The sequence below is a fragment of the Etheostoma spectabile genome, chromosome 9 (assembly GCF_008692095.1).
Source record: "Etheostoma spectabile isolate EspeVRDwgs_2016 chromosome 9, UIUC_Espe_1.0, whole genome shotgun sequence".
Lineage (NCBI taxonomy): Eukaryota > Metazoa > Chordata > Actinopteri > Perciformes > Percidae > Etheostoma > Etheostoma spectabile.
The window spans coordinates 25,722,317-25,743,983 of NC_045741.1; the positions used below are offsets into that span (position 1 = coordinate 25,722,317).

The 21,667-nt window shown below is 38.5% G+C and overlaps 1 protein-coding gene across 2 annotated transcripts in view; it reads left to right on the top strand.

Moving 5' to 3' along the window:
- nlgn1 (neuroligin 1) overlaps window positions 1–21,667 on the top strand; it is a 405,821-nt gene that overhangs the window by 193,953 nt on the left and 190,201 nt on the right. For both annotated transcript variants that reach the window (XM_032525405.1, XM_032525406.1), the window contains one exon: window positions 1,866–2,018. In XM_032525405.1, the coding sequence (XP_032381296.1) occupies window positions 1,866–2,018 (153 nt within the window). The remainder of the gene's footprint in view (window positions 1–1,865; window positions 2,019–21,667) is intronic.

The following is a 21,667-nucleotide window of genomic DNA, read 5'->3' on the forward strand; positions in this document are numbered from 1 at the left end:
CACACACACACACACACACACACACACACACACACACACACACACACACATTGCAGTCCCTTGACCTTTTATGTCAGGAGTTTCTGGAAGCCTTCCAGAGGAGAATTATTATGTGCTGCTACGTTGTGGCCACTTCCTGCTGCGACAAAAGCAGCAGAACAACTGCGAGCAAAAAAAACACTACACAGAAAATATATAAATTCTCTGTTGGAAAGAAAAAGAATGTATAATATACAATATAGACACACTACAGTCCCCAATCTTTCGTCTCTAAGTATTCACAAGGAAAGAAAAATCTTTTTTGTTTTTACCAGAGTAGCTTTGTTACTATTTTAATACAATATTTTAATAAGCTAAATCATTATTTCATCAAAGTAATCCTACTGATGCACACAATTTAAAAACATATTTGAGCCACCTTCACAACAGTGTTTGTTACTGTAATCAAGTTCCTTCTGAGTAGATTTTTTTTCCTGAGGTGTATACATTATTTTGTCTAGCCCCTGGGCTTTGAGTACTTTAAACACACTGTGGGACTTTCAGACACAAACACTCAATCTTTATGCCTCTCGTACTCTCGGAACAACTGAATATCTTTTTATTCTCTTGTCTCGAAGGAAACACTTTTCTATCTTCTTGCTTGGTTTATTTTGAATTCCGCATAGACTCACTGATCTCTCTCTGGACCTGAGTCCCTCAGTAGTAAAACATCAGTGGGATTAACGATGTGTGCTGCTGCATGTACTGATGGAGATAGTTAGGAAGCAAGATGAAATGCGTTATCTCAGAGATGCAGAAGATGAAAGTGAAAACAGCATGTTGTTAGATCTCTCCAAGTCTTATTTCTCATTCTTTTTCGCACAATCCAACCCGCATTAGAATCACATCAAGGGCTAAAGCTTTACAATAAAGCCCTCTCTTCTTCCACTCTAATCATTGATATGTAACACATTTTAACGAATAATTCTGCTGCTAACAGCATGCATCGTTCTCCTCACCTTGGTGTCATATTTAACTTTTTTTTACAAAATATTGTATTCCAAAATATTCCTATGTTAATACAAACACAACTCCTGCTTTGTTGCAGGATAAGTTAATGTAAAACTATGACAAAGTATGACAATTGATTATTGACCGCATATAGCTACTGCCTTATTACACTGTAATTTGACTGTAAATGACTCAGCTGTAATTTAAAAGATGAATCAACATCTTGTCCTTCACATTATGAAAACACTTTAAATTATTCAAAAAGACAAGTGTCCCATTTAGGTTTTAGTTCTGATTGATATGCCAGTGCTCAAATGTATTTATAGTCACACAATTATGGAAAATATAGCTAAACAACTATGAAGTGCTTACCTGAATCTAAATTAAAGTTTCAATAAAGCAGTGATTTTTCATAAAATTGTCTAACCTGATATGCAGTTTTTCTTATTAGATCGTCTTCCAAATTAGTTGAGTTTTACCTCGACTTGGTATGACAGTTTAGATTGCCACTCAATGTTGACAGTTCATTGCCTGGAGGAAAATTAACACTCGGCACTTTAAATATCCCGTTTCATTAACACCCATATGGATTCAAAATAGGTTAATAAATAAACAACATATTCCAATCAAAACAAACATGTCACAGCCTTCATGTACAAAAATGAATGGTTTGACGCCTCAAACTAACAAGGTTTCCATGTTAAAAGCCAGTGTGCCAAGATTACTCAGAGAAAAAAAAACTAAAGAGGTGGCCAAAGCCCCCTAGAGTATTGCAATTTCATCTCTTGCTGTCACCTTCGATCTGTCATCTAATCAGTCCTTCTACCTTCTTCACATCCTCCTATTCCTCCCCCCTCCCCCTTCCCCTCCTCCAGACATTAGGGAGAGTGGAAGCCCCAAGCCAGTGATGGTTTTTATCCATGGGGGCTCCTACATGGAAGGAACTGGGAATATGTTTGACGGCAGCATCCTGGCCAGCTATGGAAATGTGATTGTCATAACTGTCAACTACCGGCTGGGCGTCCTAGGTAAGGATCCTGCTCTAATGTGTGATACACAACCACTGTTTTTTCTGTATTTGTCCTTCCCTTGTAATTTCATTAGGTTAATTTCTACAAATTTTTGTTCTCAATTTCTTTTTTTCTTTCTGTCTTTGCACCAATGTCTTTTGGTGATTAAATGTGCTGCTGCTGGTGTTTTCCAGTGACTTTAGCTTAGCAAGGAGGTTTACCTCACCTCAGAATCTTTCTTCCTTTCTTTGCATCAATGTCTTTTGGTGTTGTTACGTGTTCCTGTTTCAACACTAGAACTGTAAAATTTGTTCCTAAGTACTCTTCTTCTTCTTTTCTTGCTTTTTTTGTTGGTGATTCCGTGTGCTGCTGCTTCGATATTCCAGATAGAGAAGAGACCTTAGTTTAGCATTCTTTAACATAAATCTGAGCTCCTTATTTTGTTACATTAGTTTTTGCTCTTGTTAGTAACTGGTTCCGACTGATTTCTGCATCTGCTTTTACTGCTTTGTTGATTACACTTCAGACATTGATATCCAAAGGCTGGGTTTGAATCAAATTACATTCTTAAATTGCAGTGTGTGTCGATACCTACAGATATTGTTTGAAATATTGTGGGCATTATGCTACCAACCCATTTTATCTTGAAAAGATACATGAATTTGTCAGATGTCAAGGATATACTAACATTGATGTTGTGAATTAATATCTCAGCTTTTATTTTAATGATGACACTGGGATTTGACCCAGTTACCACTTTATTTGCATCTACTCTCTCCATCTCCTTAGCAGCCTTTAATCTATAATGGCAATGTCTTCTCTGATCTTTAGGCCATTCTCTTTTTTCCTGTGTTTCTCATCAGTCTAATTCCTAAATCTTGTTCTCCTTTTAATGGATGTCACAGCTTTACCCAGTGGCCAGGTATATATTGGGAAACATGGGGGAAACAAAGGTTTGCTGTCTCCCTCCTAAATGAGATTGTGCTGTCATTTGTTTGGATGGAAGGAACGGATTCCATTTCCGTTATTTTGGTTTCTGGGGTTTTTCTCTCTACCTTATTAAACTATACTAGAATAAAGATATAGGGCAATATCTGCCTTTCACTCAACTAGAAACCATTTGTCTGCAGGCATGTGTATATGTGTGTGTGTGTGTGTGTGTGTGTGTGTGTGTGTGTGAATATATTTGTATGTGTGTGTGGAATGAGCATAACGGTTTAAAGGCAATTCTTTGAGATGTTGCTGGCAGTCACAGAACATGACACACAACATTAATGTTCTCTGCAGGTGGTCTGACATGTCTTTATCTTCTCTTGTCACTTATGTATTAAGGCCCTGATCTCTTTTACATGACTTATAGCTATTTTGTATACATTTAAAATAGTGAATATGAATTTGAGTGAATCAAATAGGGAATATCGCTAGAAATCTTATGTTTTCTTGCAATCTAATGTAACACTGTGATATTAAGTTTTCTGACAGATATAAATTAGGTGATAGAAACTTAAACTAAGTAGATATCAGTGGAGCAATTGTGGTTAGGTCAGTCAGCCACTGAATGGACAACCCCCCTTGGGAACCTTCAATCCCTGGCAAAACCACAAAATCGAACATTAATAACCACGTATTCCTTTTCAGGGTCATGAGGGAGCAGGAGACTATCCCAGTGTGAAGGATAACACATGCATCAACTTCTGTATGCAGATGTTGATACAAAAATTCAAAAATACTAATACATATGTTCCCAACTATTGACATTTATTAAGTCCACAGTCTGAAACCTTTATGTGTTAAGTGTTAAGATTCAAATCCTGGACCCTCCTGTTGTGAGGCACCAGTGCTAACATCTGAGCCAATTAATACTCACTTTACACATAATGTCCTTTTCTATAGCTAAATGTCTAGGAGCAGAAAACAACAGTGCTGACAGACATTACACAGAGACGAAAAAACAGCAATTTAAAAATGAATTCTCATTTACCAAAATACCCCAATTATAAATTTGCTGGTTCTAGCTTCTAATATGTGAATATGCTGGTTTTCTGTGTTTTATCATCATTGTTTCATGATTCTAAGTTTTGGACTGTTGGTTTGACAACAAAAGCTAATTAAATAAGTTAATTTTTGAGGTGCAGGATCCCGAGTTTCATACTCTCTTTCTGTTCCTGATGTGTGAGCTCTTTACTGCTGCAGGCCTCATGGTGTTGAGGGAAACTGTATTCCTGCTGGTTAACATGAGGCGCCTCTGTTTACTCTCAGCTTAGACTCAGCTTAGTGTTTGTGTTTACCCCCCTGGCAACGGACAAATACATACGGCTTTAATTCACCATACATGTGATGGTGTGTGTGTGTGTGTGTGTGTGTGTGTGTGTGTGTGTGTAAGAGTGACAAGGAGAGAGTTGGCACTCAGCTACGGTAAGTGTAAGACTCATAACTGCTGGGCTTTCCAGTTAGTCATCTACGTTTTGGTTTGGAAGTAAGGGGGTACAGTAATAGCTTTACTGCCAAAAATACCCATCTTAACAAGACCAGTATTAAGTAAAGTAAAACATCTACTGTTTCATTTCACAAATATTCACAAATATTGTTACACTACTTATTTTCTCACAGTATGTAAAATTGTAATGGAGCCATATGTATTTAACACAACATTTTAACACCTAATTTATTTTCAAATGAAAGAAACCAAACTGGGAATGGATTGTGCAACATATATTATGACCTCACCTTTGTGAACATGCAAGTTCTTCAAACATATACAGTAGTACAAGCTTTATTCTTTTTACTTCGGTCCCTATACCGTGCAAAAAAACATCAAAGTAGCCATGTGTGGCATATCATAATCCAGCAGCATCTTCAATCAAGGTCCATATCAATTTAATAAGGTTCATACCAAATGCAGGTTTGTGTACTGGATGAATGTGCATACACAACAACCTCTCATACCCTCTCAATCGCTTGGTCAGGTGCCTTTGGTGTTGTTAATGACGTTAAAAGTCTCCTTTAGCGTCATATCTAAACACACTTTATTTAAACACATTTGGTCTGGACTATTGGCGTCAGTTAGGTTAAAGAAAAGATCCTGGGTGTTTTGTGATACGCAGGACAAGAACAGGACAGTTGTGTAGGAAAAGAAAACAGCGAGAGTTGGGTTTACAAAACCGGTCTCCTATCAGCAACTCCAACCAACCTCCCTACGTGGAATTTTGGGCTTTCATACAACTCACTACCGTTGTCGCTTTTAATACTAGGTCATCTTCAAGAGCTGTGTATCTGCTCTGCCCGGTGCGTTCTACACACGCTGAAGGGTGCTTTTTGCGCTGTGTTTGACACTGACAGCCACTGCCACTATCATAACAAAAACTATTATAAATATTTTTTCTCCATATGCTTCATGAATAGACCAACAAATAAGTTATCACACCTGATTATCCAACATTTATGTGTCATGTTGAACATAAATGTTGTTTAATTTAATCAGCGAATGTAGTGTGTGGTTTTAACATTTGATGTGGACTTCAAGGGACCCCAGTAGAGCTTATTTGAAGAAGATCCCGCACCACATTTTGTAGTGGACCCAGGAGTGGTTTTCTGAAGCCACAGTTCAATAACTATTTTCACACAAACAACCAAAAATACAGAATTCCTTTTGAAAATGACCTTGGGCATAGTAAACCTCTCTAATTGTCCCACCCACAACCCAGGCAGATGGCATGTTTTCTAAAAGCCTCCAGGGGCAGAACGGGGCTGAACAAAGCTTGGAGAATGAATGAAAGAATAAAGGTGAGTGCTATCCACAAGGAACCACGAGGTATTACACATATCAAAAGGACATTAAGATCTTCGACTAAAAGACTAGAAAAAAGTGTGTTCTTCATTTATAACTTTCAGCTGTCTCCCAGACTCAAAATTATATTCTCCAGCCGGCCAGTTAGCCTCCATTGGTTAAAGTGTGCGGTTGACCTTACCCAACCATCTATTGCAGCACCTGTTTGGTTGGAGATGCGGTTCTGCTGATTGAACTCCCTACTCTTGCACCAGTGATTTTTCTCCTTGGCTTAGTGTGTGTTCCTCAGTCTGTGAGAATGAGTGCTTTGTAAGAAGCCATTAGGGGATTTAAGTATGTAGAGCTGCTGATGCAAAGCTGTATTTATGTTTAAGGGCCTTGGTTACAATGGATTTGGCCATAGGGCACATATATAGTATTCTCCTGTCAGTGTGTACCCACTGGAGTGTATGAATGTTTTTTGTGTTGAATAAATTTGGAGGTTCCCTAGTGTGCAGATTGAGTGTTAAAGGAGAATTACATTCAATTTTTTTCTCAATTCATTTGTAGCTCTGTTGTTTGAAAATTAGTAGTTCTGTCAGTAGAGAAAAAAACTAAACCAATCGGTGCTGCCTACACCGTGTTGTCCTCCTGTTAGAGTTAGCACCCAGCAGGCTTAAACAGGGCAAGTTTTAAATGTCTTATGTTCAAAATGTCAGCCATGTGCAGTGATTCCTTTCAAGTGAACACAGTGAATCTGACTGCTGTAGATGTGACAGAAAGGCATACAAGTTGTGTTAATTCAGCCAGTGCACATACCTCCTTCCTGTTTTCCGGTGAAGTCCACACTAGTCGAAATAGTCACATACACTGCAGTCAAATTCGCTGTGTTCACTCGGAAGGAATAACTGCACATGGCTAGGCATTTGTAATGACATTTTGAACATGTTTACAGGCTAAAAACATGTTTAAAACTTGCCCTGTTTAAGCAGTTTGGGTGCTAACTCTAGCAGAGGATAGGATAACATGGTGTAGGCAGCACTGATTGGTTTCATTTTTTTTTGCTGCTGACAGCACTCCACATTTACAAACAACCGAGTTACGTGTTGAAATTTACTGGAATTCTCCTTTAATGGAACACATGGTATAATGCTGTCAAAGTGTCATAACTAAAGGTGGCATGGTTGTATTGTCTTCAGTATCTCACTCCTCCTTGGTTTAAATGGGACATTCTTCTGTAGGGAAAACATGGAAACCAAGTGCTATGTCATCCAGAAACGTAGGAAAGGATGCTATTTTGAGAAGTGCTAGAACCCCTGGCTATCCTTAACTCCCAAATTAATATGACATAAATTGTTGACCAACCAGAAATATGTGAAAATTAGCAGTTTAATACCAAAAAGATTCAAATAAAAATAGGTTTACTGCTCCAACATGCACCATAGTGGTGTTCTGACATACACAAAAGTTGATTTCAATGCCAATATATGAAACCAATACATACAGTGAGATTGTTTGTTGTACCTCCAAACAGCGGGCTGTCCCTTTAAGACCAGGCCCTTAGTGTTGAGTTTGTTCCGGCCCAGCCAAAACCTTTAATCATGCTGATTGATGAGGTGCATTTCCCTGACTCAAACCTTCTCCAAATACCCCTTCCATTCCAGCCATACATCAGCCATTCAGCCAATTCATCAAGCCTCTGATTGTTTTAAGATATACCTGGCCAGTAAAATATCCATTTCTCTGCACTGCTTTCAGCACCACGATCACGTCTAAAAGTCCTGGCTTAGGAAAACACCATGCAGGAAAATGAGCAGCAAACAGAGGCAGAAACAAAATGCAAGTGAAGATGTCTCAAAGGCAATGTAATTAGATTAAAAAAACTAATTAATGAATGCTTATTACATAATCTGCCTATATAGAGTTCTTGTGTATGCACTTGTGGGTTTTTGATGAGTTTATGATAAGGTAAAAATTAAAATTACAGCCATTTTATAAAAAGAAATGCTCAAACATTAGCTTTATCATTATCTCACTGGGGGTCAGTGGAGTCATTTAGTGTCCCATGATGGTCCAAATGCTGAGAAATTTCAAAGCATGTATAATTTTTCAGCATGCAGTGCACACTCTGAAACCATACATCGGATGTAGCGCGCACGACTTTAATTGTATCCAAATTAGCACTGCATTTGTCGGCCTGAGAAGCATTTCCTCTCACAAAGGCGGTAGCTCTTATGTTTACGTTTCCCAAATATTACGTCCTCTGCCTCTCTGGCTCATACATCTTCTTTCGTTTTCTGCCTCTATACTAATTAGGCATTCATTTTTCTGTTATGTTTGTCCTGCTGGCTAAGCGTTAACGACTTTTATTTTCATGCTTGTTACTTTTTTTCTCCCTGAAACAAATACACCAATGATTGGGCTTCATTATGTTCATTTGTGCCTCTATGCCATTTCTCCTCTCCCCTCTGCATCCATCCATGCTACTAGCCCTGACACAGCTGGCTCAGAAACTCATGGACTGCGTCTTAGCCTTAAACAAAGTGTCAGAAATCTGGCATGGACCCAAGATCAGAAAAGCAAGGAGTAAACAGCAGTCTACAAAATAAAACAGGAAATTGAAAACCAACAGAAAACATGAAACCAACTAACAAAGAAACTTGACACAGGGACGAGACATGACACAAAGTGCTACACTTGAGTCTTTATTAGAGGCTAATGATTACTTTTCCTTTGATCATAAGGATTCATATAAGCACTCTTTCTCCTTGTATCATTTTCAGGAACAGCTTTGACCTAACCTGATGAATGCAGACTTTTTTCAAAGTTGTGCGTATGCTTACAAGGTGTAAATACTGCAGCCTTCAGCGGTAAAGATACTGTTTAGACACAAGTAATTCACTGAGACAATTAGTCTCTGTTATAATGCATTTTATTTGTGATGATTCCATGCCAGATGTAACAAGAAATCAAATGGATTTCTCCACAATTCACAATCGTCCCAAAAATGAAGCTAAAACTTTCAGTGTCTCGTAAGTTACAGTAAAATAGCTGAAGGAGGGAAATCCCGTCCAACTTGTCAAAAAATGATACCAGAAGAAGAAAATGCAATCTTACTCTGAACCTTTACAATAATATTGGTGTGTGTTAAAGGCTCCCATCTTGATTGTTGTTCAGTTGATGTATTAAAATGACACATGTACAATATTTGTACTGTATACATGTTAAAAACTATTTTGTGAGAATCCTTAGTAGGGATGAGTTAGTACAGCATTATCTGTATCTGTATCTGTTTACCACATGAATTATCTGTATCCGTATCCGTACTCGGACTGGGCGGGGCCTAACCCAGATGTGGTCACATTTAACCCGGAAGTGGATCGTGTTGTCTTGAAATGGGCGGGGCTTTAACCGGTATGTTATTTTAAGCATGCAATTGATATGGGTTGATCAGAAATTGTTATATTTATTGCTGATTAGAAACCTATTTACATGACAGCATCAGCATTGAGCTTCAGATCAGGGGTGTTGTCATGGTAACAAACAAACTATATAGGCCTACAGTATATAACAAGTTGCAACAATAAATACAACAATGTGGTTGCAATTATTTAGTAAATTGTAATGAACAAGAGTTTTCACACTCAATAATATAACTTTCTTTTTTTTAACTTTTAATCAGTTTTTTTGGGGGGGGGATCTTTATTATTTTCACAGGTATGTGTGAGTGTGTGTGTGTCTATGAGAGAGAGAGAGAGAGAGAAAGAGAGAGAGAGAGAGAGAGAGAGAGAGAGAGAGAGGGGGGGTGTGGAATGTGTTTGTGTGTGATCTTAATTTGTAATTTATTTATTTATACCGCAACTGCCTTTTTTTTTTTTTTATAACACAGCAGAGGTTTCAGACACTCTAAAAACTGGTTAGAGCCAGCAGGCGGTTTAAAAAAAAAAAAAAAAAAAAAACAACGGCAGAGATGCAACGCGAGTCCTTTCTACCAACACCATGTCTGAACAATCCCCACGGTTACCAGAAGTCTCCTGGTTGCTAAGTACTAGTTTGAACCGAAGTATAAAACAAACCTGAAGCTGAAGAAACCCTAAATGTTAACAGAAAAGCCCGCAGACCTGAGAAGAGAGACGTTCACTTCTCCGTGTCCTGAGTGTGTGTGAGCAGGGCCGGTGGGACACAAAAACAGGAGGAATCTTTTTGTGTAGGGAGGGGCGCTGGGACTAGCCTATCACAGAATAGTGTGGGGGAGGGACGCTGGGACTAGCCTATCACAGAATAGTGTAGGGGAGGGACGCTGGGACTAGCCTGTCACAGAATAGTGTAGGAGAGGGATGCTGGGACTAACCTATCACAGAATAGTGTAGGGGAGGGACGCTGGGACTAGCCTATCACAGAATAGTGTAGGGGAGGGATGCTGGGACTAGCACTGTGACTAGCCTATCACTGAACGGAGACACAGTCAGTGGAGACTTATTCAATCCGAGTACAGATATTGACTCGCATTACTCGTATGATACTTGTTCTCGGCAAAAGTGCTTTATCCGTACCGGATACTCGTTTCAGTCGAGTATTCGGCTCATCCCTAGTCCCCAGGTACCGTAGCTATTTAGCTCTTTCTGAAGCCATTTTGAACACCAAATTGTTTGTATAATGGAGGCTTTGCCGTGTTCTTATGTTTCTGGTTTTGCGCCTAAGACATTCAATGTCAATAGGCTCTATGTGTGTGTGTGTGTGTGTGTGTGTGTGTGTGTGTGTCTAAATGTATCATCAGGAAACCGTTGCCATGCTTTTTGGATGTTCTCTCCTGTAAATTAGCCAAGTGAAGCTTGAACATTTCCTCAGCTATTTTAGGGCAGAGGGAGCTTTGATCAGTGGACATGCTGCATTGAGACACGCTGTAATATTTGCTGCAATATTCCCACTTTCATTGTACCAAAATGCCAAAATCCCATTAGTACTGGCTGACAAGACAGTTTCTACCAAGTGTGCCTATAGGTATAGTGAGTCAGACAGAGAGAAAATGTCCAACCTCAAAGAAGTCCCAATGTTTAGTCCATTCATCATAATCAAGTACACACATGAGTTGTTTTATAAGATGTTGCAGTTGAATGAAACCTTGGACCGAACAGAGACAGATAACTTATCGTTTTTTACATAAGATGTTTTGTAAAATTGGTCCAAATTGGACATTTGATTAGCATGCTGTCTGTTCCATTCAGTATGTTCCATATTTGACATAATTTTATTACATTTTTTAAACTGAATGGTTGGAATAAGAGCTTTTATTTAGCTTTTGAAATCCACTACACACTGTTCATATTGTTATCAGTCAGTTCTGAGTGTGTGATTTTATTTAAACATGGCTAATGTTAGCTGAGATATTAGCTAATAGTAGGTCAATTTCAAATTTGGATAATATATAACAGTTAGACCAAGTTAACCACACTCAGTCTTGAAGCTTAAACCACCAGGACTGTATCCACCATTTATGGCACTGTCTTGTTATTATGGGGTAGTAGTCTCCTGGTCATTGTGTGTTTCTCTCAGTTTGCCATTGCTCTCTGTTTTGTGTCCTGCTTAGTTGGTTCAGTCTTGTTGGCATACTGATGTATTCAGTGAATAGGCTGCAATGCCAGTGTAAGCTATGCTAAGCTAATGGTGATTTGGCAACAGGGCGGTTAGCATGGCAAGGTTTACAGCAGCTTTGCCGATGCGTTAAGGATTGGATTAATCTAACCAAGGCCGGGAAAACAGATGACCATCTGGGCACGCTTCACAGTGCCAGGCATCTCTAGGCACAACTTTTGCCACAGGCCATCAACCCACTACAATGCACACACTGATATGTGCATATTTCATGTATTATGTGTTATACATGGGCAAGCCCACTGTTTGAATCTAATACAGTGGTTTTGCAAGGATGATTCTCAAAATCAATCAATAAACACACTAACAATTGTTGCTGGTTTCATTCAGCTATATGTTGGAGAAGGCATAATGGCAGTGCTTGATTTGAATAAAAAAGGCAGCAGTTCTTCAAACCCACAGACTTAAGAGTAGACCCATGCAGAGTTTGGGGACACATTGTGCACAACAATATGTAATTTGAGTACAAATTAGTAGCTTGGCAAAACAATCCCAGTTCAAGGTCCATCTACTTGCTTGACTAGTCCATATTGGCTTAAAGGTAAGCAGTGAGGACTATTAAGCCAACATGGAAGACATGTCGCACTGTTGCTTGCTCTGGAGGAAACTACTAGAACTGTTAGGTCCTTGTAAATTTTGGAGTGTGGTCTAGACTTACTCTATCTGTAAAGTGTCTTGAGATAACTCTTGTTATGATTTGATACTATAAATAAAATTGATTTGAATTGAATTGAATTGAAATGTTCTTAAAGGATAGGATAACCTGGACCTTATTTCCCCATGTTCTTTTCTATGGGACTGATTTGAACAACACTTTTTGAAATTGGTCCAATATTTGGCAAGATCGCTGCAGTTGGAGTTGCATTTGCTCCCCATCAATTTACGTCCACTTGTTTGCCACTGACATTCTCAGATTTTTATTTTAAGTGTCTGACAACAATATGGATAGGATGCCTACATAGGTCAACCTTTTTGTTAAAGAGTAAGGTCCTTCTTGTTTAACACAAAACAGCCCTACAATTGCTATCGCCAAACCCACCAGACTGTATTTCAATAAAGAGTAATTTTATTATGATAAAACACACTTTATTCAAACACTTTATTCTACTGTTCCAACAATCCCCACTCTGGTTTGGTTGAAATGAACCTATAATATGCTGGCTCTTTACAGGCTAAAAGTTTTGTTTATTTAAATGGACTTTGGTGAGTTTGGCGATTTCTGGGCTGTTTTTGGTTCAACCACTTCACATATCACTAATCTAGTGGTAAACGTTATAATTACCAATTCTTTTTGGACAGACCTTTTACTCTTAATCTAACTTCAGCCCAGTCTGCCGAAATGTCAATAAAGGCAAAGCTTTAAAAATTGAATACACATATATTAAGATTACATACTTGTATAGCTTTACATTCAAGTTACCCACTTGGTTAAGGTTGGAGAAAGATCATGGTCATGGATAAATAATAAATACAAAGGCTAAATTGTAATATTTTTATTAATAAAAATAAACCAAACTGGGGAAAACTGAGATGCAGTAATAGTTCTTACAATTAAGACACAAAATGTTCTGTATGCCAAAGGAGTTAAATGAAACCAGCCACACAACAGTCTTGCATGTGCATGATTTTTAATCCCTGACAAGCTCTGAACTAACACTTCCTCCACAATCTCCTTTCTTATTCTCTTTTGTCTTGTTTTTGGCCTACTAGAATAACTCTTTCTCTTGCTTTGTCTTGCTCTTAAAACTACCACTTTTTTAACCTGGTTCCTATTTTCCTATGTTTTTGTGTCTAAGTGACTGAAACAATATAGCTGCAGTTGGCAGCGGCGAAACAAGCTACAATGTAAGTTAATAGGACGATTGTCTAGCTTGTATTTACTTTCACAGAAGTGCTCATTTTGCCACTTGTCAACATTTCTGTCAAAGAGTTTTATCTTTTTTAAAACATGAAAACATCCCCGAAATTGAATTTGCTAAACCCACCAGACTCCATGTAAATAAACAATAATTTTATCGTAAAATAGACATTCAGAGTCAACAGAAACAAAATAAAACTGTGAAAAGCTGTTTTGGGTCGTCTTTCCACATTTCCAAAAATCCCAACTCTAGTTTTATTTGAAATAAACATAATTTACCAATTTACGTGTGAAAATATAATGGCTCTAAAAGTATTGTTTGTTTAAATGGATTCTGGTGGGTTTAGCGCTTGCAACTTCAGAGCTGATTCTGGTTAAACAGAAAAGTCTGAAAGAGGGTTTAAAGGTCTATCTCTGAAGGGATCATTTTTATAATCTTGTCAGGCACTCAGAATATTAATCTGAGCCTGTCAGTGGCAAAACACGCACTTTTGTGAAGGTAAGCTGGACAACTGCCCTATTTTCTTACATTGTAGCTTGTTTTGTCGCTGCCGACTGCAGCGATTTGGCTTAATACAGGATCATTTTCAAAGATTGATGTTCCCATCAGTCATTTAGACACAAAAACATAGGACAATAGGGTCCAGGTGGAATAACAACAGTAGTTACCCTTTAACAATTACCTAAGTACTACAAATACTATCATCAACTAAACAAACTCTAGAATTTTTATTTTTTGTTTTATAAACTAATACTACTACTAATACTACTGATCTGAAATATTAGTATACTAACTAATTTGCAGAATATGCCTGTTGTGAATCTGTTTCATGAATTTCAAAACAAAGCCTTTCTCATCTGTTTTAATTGGTATATCATTCAACCTTTAGAACATTGTGAACTGAATGCAGCTTCGTGTCACCTTGTTCTCCGAGATCTCTGCTTTCAGAGTCAAGTCACAGAGGTCAAGCCAGTTGATGAAGCCAACGGCTTCCAAGATTAAATCCTGCCAAGTCCGTTCCGCCTCTTTTGCTCTTCACACGGACTGTTCACCTGCATGCAACGAAAGCCCGCTCAAACGTGATGGTAGTCCCAAACGTACTACAAACAGATCTCTGTAAATAGAGATTAATGGAAAACTGTCTGTTGATACCACACACTATGTAGTGGATTTAAAAAGCTAAATAAAATCTTTAATACAGTTAACATATCAAACAAGGAATATACAGATTGGAACATACTGCATGCTAATCAAATGTTGGCAAATTTTACAATAGATGTTATCTGTAACAGTGCCTAGAACTGAACATGTTAGAATTACTTTTGAGCTTTGGGTTTCTTCTACTTTTACGTATCTGACATAATATATAACATAGTTTGCCTGGTAATGCCTGAAAACTCATACAGCTAGATAAGTTACCTTTAAATCTACTAGAAAAATCATATTATGTATTTTGTATTGACCATAACCAATAATTATTCAGTATGAGCTTTCAGGTTGAATCAGTTTTTTTTTTTTTTTAACCCACATTCCTTTTGTTTAATTGCTTGCTTTTCTTTACACCATAATTTCCTTTGCATGTATTTTGTCTACTCTCCGAAAGTCCTGTTTTGGAACTCATTAACCGCCCCGACCTCCTCCCTATGCAGATATTCACGGTTTTAAACTAGGTGCTACAGTCATAATTACTACGGCCACAAGCAGTTGCTGCCTTACAGCAGCAGTCAGTGTGGGTCTTACAGTAATAAATATAGGGAATACATACAAACTACAGTGCATTACTTTCCGTAGCAATATGTACTGATGGTTAATTAGAACAGCCTGAACTGATTAGTGAAGTGTGTATGGATATTCAAAAGGCAGTGCCCTCATTAGAATTAATCATACAATAAGGCAGGGAAATGGCTCAGTATGGGATATTTAAATCAATTTGGGGTGGCTTTAGCTCAGTACGTAGGAAGATGAATTGGGAAGGGTCACAAGTCCCCTTATAGACCAAGAGTGTGGACTGGTAGCTGGACTTCCTAGACACTGCCAAGGTGTCCCAACTGCTCGGGGTGCCTGTTTGGCAGTCACAGCCCCCTCACTCTGACATCTCTCCATTTGTGCAACAATAGGCCCTGAGCATGTGTGTTTATTTTGTTAGGCCTGTGTGTAGTGTGTTCTAACAAAGTGAATTGTAAGTTCCCCATTGGGGATCAATAAAAAATATAAATAAAATAAATATGGGACATACACACTTGTCTGGGGTTGCATGGGGCGACATATCCTAGCACGCATTGGGTGAGAGGCAGAGTGCACCCTGGAGAGGTTGCCAGTCCTATCCTTTTATAATTCCATTTCAGCTTTGTGGTTGTATCTCAATTACAGTCTTTTTCTAACAGTACTGTTGGCCTGGCAGGGGTCAAAGGGGCACGCTGATTGGCTAAAGGTTGGATAAACACTGATTGGCTGGGCAGGGGAACACTGGGCAGTTGGAGAGATGAGTTGAGAAACAAAATGAGATTACAGCCCTTCACACGGAGTTATTACTAGGCACCTCATTGCAAACTGTATGTGGAGCTATCTGTGTGTGTGTGTGTGTGTGTGTGTGTGTGTGTGTGTGTGTGTGTGTGTGTGTGTGTGTGTGTGTGTGTGTGTGTGTGTGTGTGTGTGTGTGTGTGTGTGTGTGTGTGTTTGTGTGTGTGTGTGTTTGTGTGTGTACAACAACCCCTGGGGCAGTGTTATTTATTGATCAAAGAATTGGCCTCTGCTTGTGTGTGAATGCAAGCTTGAGCATGAGTGTATGTGCTTCTGTGTGTATGTGTGAGTGCAGTTGGGCTAGTACAGCAGATGGACACATGTAGCAGTAGGATCAAAGTGTGTGGTGTGCAACACCTCTGATCACTGTAAACTACATCTGTAGGGGAGTGGACCCGGTCCAGTCTCTGAACAACTGTCTATCTGTCTGATGATATTTTTTTAACTTTTAATTTGGCTTTCCACAGATAACCGTCTCATTCTTTTCTCTCCACTGGTCTGATGTAGTTCCAGGTATACCTAGTTTTGATCTGTTCAGATTCTTAGGCTGTCAGCCTATCTGCAGCCCACTGAGGAGCTCACATCAGTCTGCACCAAATAAAACAACAACAAGAAGAAGGAAGAGAATGATGAAGAGAAAATGTGATTTAAGACTTGACGGGGTGGTACGCCCTGCACGACACAAGCCATCTGATTGGTTATCAGCGCGAGCCACAAATCTGCCGTCGCCATATTTTTAGAGGTCAGAAAGGAACGTCTTGCTGAGACACTAGGCAGCCAGGGAGGGAGTGTTTGTAAGACTGTAAAAGAGATAAATGGCATTTGAGGGTTAGGCCTATATTACTTTGGTCAATATGTGGCTTTAATTAAATATAAGATATTGGCAAGTCTCACCTTCTGTGTCTAAACTGTAATCATACCATATGCGAGGCTTCAAAAATGGTTAGCATTCAATCTAAAGATAAGGATGTTGGATTTGTTGAACATATTCCAGGGCTTTGCAGAACCATCCAACATCAATACTGTTGTCTAAGAGTTCTAATGATCGGTCTGAAACAAAACAAATTTTCTCTGAAACAACACTCTGATTAACCATTTTGTAAACCTAACGGGATGGCTGCAATGGACGCTTAATGTTTGTCGAGTGTTTGCAGAGCAGATGTTGAAGCAGTACGCTTCAACTATAATTAATGAAACTGGCTACTCTAGGCGTTACAGCAGCGCGTGAGGATTGCGTATTCTCTGCTTAGTGGAACAGGGAAAAAAACTGGTAAGTGTGGCCCCTAGATAATATGAGTATAAACCCGTGCTCCAAGGGCTACTGAAGGCTATTTTTAACTTGCAAAACTTGTAAAAAATAATAAAATGCCAATAAAAGTACAGTATTACCCCTAAAATAAGATTCCTATCAACACTGTCAACACCAACATTTACCACTGCCAAATAATTGGTTAATGCTTGACCCAAAAACCACTTCAATCCAACATCTATGTGTGATTGTGTTAAAACACGTGTGGGAGTATGTTGTATGTGTTGGGAAAAAGTGAGAGATGACTTGTTGTTTTTCGGCCAGCAGATGGTAAGCGTAGGATGAAGATCATGTCATAATTAAAAAGCATTGCTACTCTCACCTTGTTCACTTCTGATTGTGAACACTACAGACTATGGATGTGTTATTCAATATCTCCTAATTCAGAATTTAGAAATATGCGTATTTTGTGTTGAATCTTCATGGGACACTAAAACATTATTTTTAAAATCCCCAAAGAGAGTCATAATAAACCATATCATGCATACAATATGGACTCATTGAGAAACAGTTTGATGCAATTGTTTCATTAAAGACTGTTTCTATAGACAACCAGTATTTTGTTGATTAAGTACAACAATAAATGTGCAACCAGTCAAATGGCAACTTTTTGCTCCTACCTTACACAAAAGACAGACGTTTCTGTACATTGCATGTATTTTGAGTGCATCAGCGTACTGAACTGCTATTCTCAAAACATTATATTAACACAGGGATCCTTTACTTTTTGTCCGCCACTGTCTTTCTCTCTTTGCCAAATAGCGGCTCAATGCTAAATAGTCTATTTTACGGAATACATCTGCCATATTGCCTCCTTGCTTTGTTCAAACACAAATCTAACAAATCCCATAATCCTCTAAAAGGTCAGCCTTCTCTTTTCTCCCTGCTCCTGCTCTCACATCTCACCATGTATTCATTTGTTTTCACCCAATGGAAATAATAGACAATTGGAGGATAGAAAAGGATGAGGATGTGGAGGAGAAGGAGGACGATTCTGTTGTTTTTCTTTCTTCCCTTAAGCATTACCATTCTCTCTTGCTCTTTTTTGTTTCAATTTGTTTGTTTGTGAATTCAATTGAATGATTTATTTCCATTCAAAGTATATAAAAAAGCCAACAATCAGCACATTATACTGTACGTCCTCGTTGTACAGACAGAATTGGTTTGAAAGCTTGTATTATTGCCGGGGTTGCAGGGTTGCAGGGTACCGGATATCCAGCAGTCACAAGGCAATGTTAGTATTTATGTTTCTGGCTATCGAGGAAACTTTAATCAAATATTTACTCTCATTTTAGCTCTGTTTTGGTCTACACCATCTGCTGATGTAAATAATCAATGTAAATTCTATACAGCAGCTAAACGCTGCACTAATGTTTGAATATTAACCACCTAGTCCCCAGTTTTTTCTACATTGTGGCGTACTGTGGGTTTATCACAAAACCATTACAAAAACAGTAAAGTTACAACAACCTGATAAAAGATGCTAAAGTGCTCTAGAGTTGGGTGACAAGTCTTGCATGTTTGTTACTATGAGGGGCTCTTCTTACATTACTTTGTGTTAAAAGCAGCTGAAACCAGTAATATTAAATACACAATAGTATTACATCATTCTTTTTAAATCTACCATCCGTGTATAGACAGAATGAATGACGCGCAGGGCATGTTGTTGAGTAAGGTTGCTTTAGGTATTCTTCTGAAACAGAGCCCAGTTCCAGTTTCTAGCCCAGGTATGATACAGATCATAACCTTGATTTACTAAAATAGGAGTCTTAGTTTTCAGTTAAAATGACTTTGTACTTAGTGAGTTCTGTATTTAACCCTAAAACCTGTTGTGCATTTATTGATCCAATTACATAAGACAAGGTTAAATGTCCTTGATAGATATCATCCAACTATTAATATACATATGAAAGTAGGTTTCTTAGTGTTTTATTGTGCTATTGGTGGAAAACCAGTAAAAATTATTGGAGCACCAAACCTCTCCACTGACACAAGCAGTCGTTTGTATTTGCGGCACAGACATTTTGACATTGGCATAATTATTCCAATAATACAGACTGTGTCTTATCAATTTTTTTAATTAAAGGTCAGTTTGGGCTTCATACATTAGTTTAACACTTCTTTAAAGGGTTAGTTTACTTAAACTGCAAAATACATATTTTCTAACTTTCTGTGGTATCTAGTCAGTCATATAGTTTTGGGTTTATATTTTTAGGTTTTCAGACAGTCCCAGTGGCAACAGTAAACTGTGTGTTTGAGATTCTGAAAAGACATGTTTCTGTTGAATTTTCAAATTGTCATTTTTCAATGAGAACCACAAACAGAATTATGCTCACTTACGTATTGGGTTGGAGTAAGAGTTTTATTGAGTGAGTAACTCAGAACCCAGACAAATATGCATTATAGAAACAGAGTAAAAAATAAAAGAATCTTTTTTGTAATTTACCAAATACTTTAGGTATACTGACCCCTTACTCCTACTAAGCTTTGTCACATTACACATATTGTCCATTACCGCTCAAATTAAGGTTAACCAGCCACCACCTTCTAGGCATGTAATGTGTATGTGTATGTGTTAGAGCTGTCAGCTCTATAGTACCATTCAAATTTCATTTTTTTTTAATATTCTCATACTATTCAAATGTTCAATGCTCATATGCAGCCTGTTATTAATATGTACTTCACTACTTAGGTTTATGCATTGTCAGTGTCGCTATATGCATGTAGTTGTTACATGTTCTGTCTACTATTCATTCCAGTAGAGGGACTTCCAACATTAACCTGGCCTTGAACCTACATCATGGCGCATTGCATTTCTTGCACGCCACTCTTTGTTTACATTACATTCCACCACGAGCACACAGCGACAAACACAAATCAACAGAGAACGCTGTAATGAAACATTAACTAACAAGTTTAGCTAGGGAAGCTGTTAATGTTGCTCGGTTAGCACAATGACATAATGTTAGAAAGTACAGCCAAAATGAATTGTCATAGAGTAAAGCAACAGTGTTGGCCATAATGCTAACAGCATTGATAACTAAGCCAAACGGTACTGTCACTACTATTTTAGTGATTTATAAGCAACCTGTTTTCTTGCAGATTGTCACGTTACTGAGAATCCAGCTTTGTATGTAATATATAAAGTTGATGCCACCTCTGACAGCTGTATGGCAGCTAACATTAACTTAAGCTGTCTCCATGAAGCTCCCAGCTAAGCTCCTATAACTTGCGACGCAGTTAGGAAACCAGACCGAGCTAACTAAATATAACATTTTAGCACTTTGGCTTGGTGGTAGATTTTAAAGTCACATTAAAACTATTTCCCATCCTTCTTACGATTCGAGATTAGCTTTTTTTACTACTTGAATTATATTCGACTTTCGGAATTCATTCCAACAGCCCTAGTATGTGTTCATTAGTTAAATTTTGAGTTTGTGAAGGTATGTTTGTGTATTAGTGCAGAGAATTGGTGTGGACATATATAAGTGCTGGCCTTGCAGGTTCATAACTATGACAGCTTCCATCCTCCTTACATAACTGGCCCTGTGGGAACCATGAACTGGCCATGGTGTTGACAAGTTGTATGTGTGTGTGTGTGTGTGTGTGTGTGTGTGTGTGTATTTGTTTGTGTAAAGTGGTGGTTCCACGGATCTCTGATGGAGAAATGAAAGCGGAGGAGCATTTCATTTACTGCCCCAGGGAGACCTTCCCACCCTTATACATTTATTGATGCTTGCACTTTAACCGCTGCTGACCCAGCTCATAGCCTGAGCCTAGCCTTTAACAGCCTGCACGTACCTATGTTATAACCACATACCAACAACCGCCTTCAATCTACACTGTTGCACCACATTAAAAGAATAATATGAAGCACATTAAAAGAATCCCAATTCAAAGTCATCTTTAATTTGAAGACGGGCAGGGGAAATATGGGTTTAGTTATTTATTTAACTGTAATTGCTTTTTTTCTTAAAAACGAAAGAAAAGAACATAAGTTATTGCAGACAAACGATCACATTCTTTGCAATACGATTATTTGAAATCAAATGATATTTCATTTTTAATGGACTGATTGCAGGCCCCCTGGAAGTGCGCTGGGCTTTACAGTAAAGCAAATTCAACACAGTGGCCAAACAGTGGAATTTCAACTCAAGAGCAAGCATGGTGAGACAGTGCGACCATGCACAGTGGCGAGGAAAAACTCACTTTTAGGAAGAAAGCTCGGTCAAACCCAGTCTCTTGGTACGCAGTGTCTGACGGTGCCTGTTGGAGATGTGATGCACAATGGCAATAACAAACACAACAAAGAAAATGGAACGGTGACTAAAAAATGGTAGTAGTAGTTCATGTTATAGCCGGGCGCTGCAGGGGGTTACATTATGTAGCATGGCACAGCAGGACATAGCTGGACATAGCAGGACGCAGCGGGGTTCAGCAGGACGCATTTTGGAGCCTTCCTAATCCAAGGAAACATGCTGGGGGAAAAGAACATATGGGCGAGCTAGGTTAGTAACAAGCATTTCTGGGACAAGGCTGCACACAAATGGAAAGATAAAGG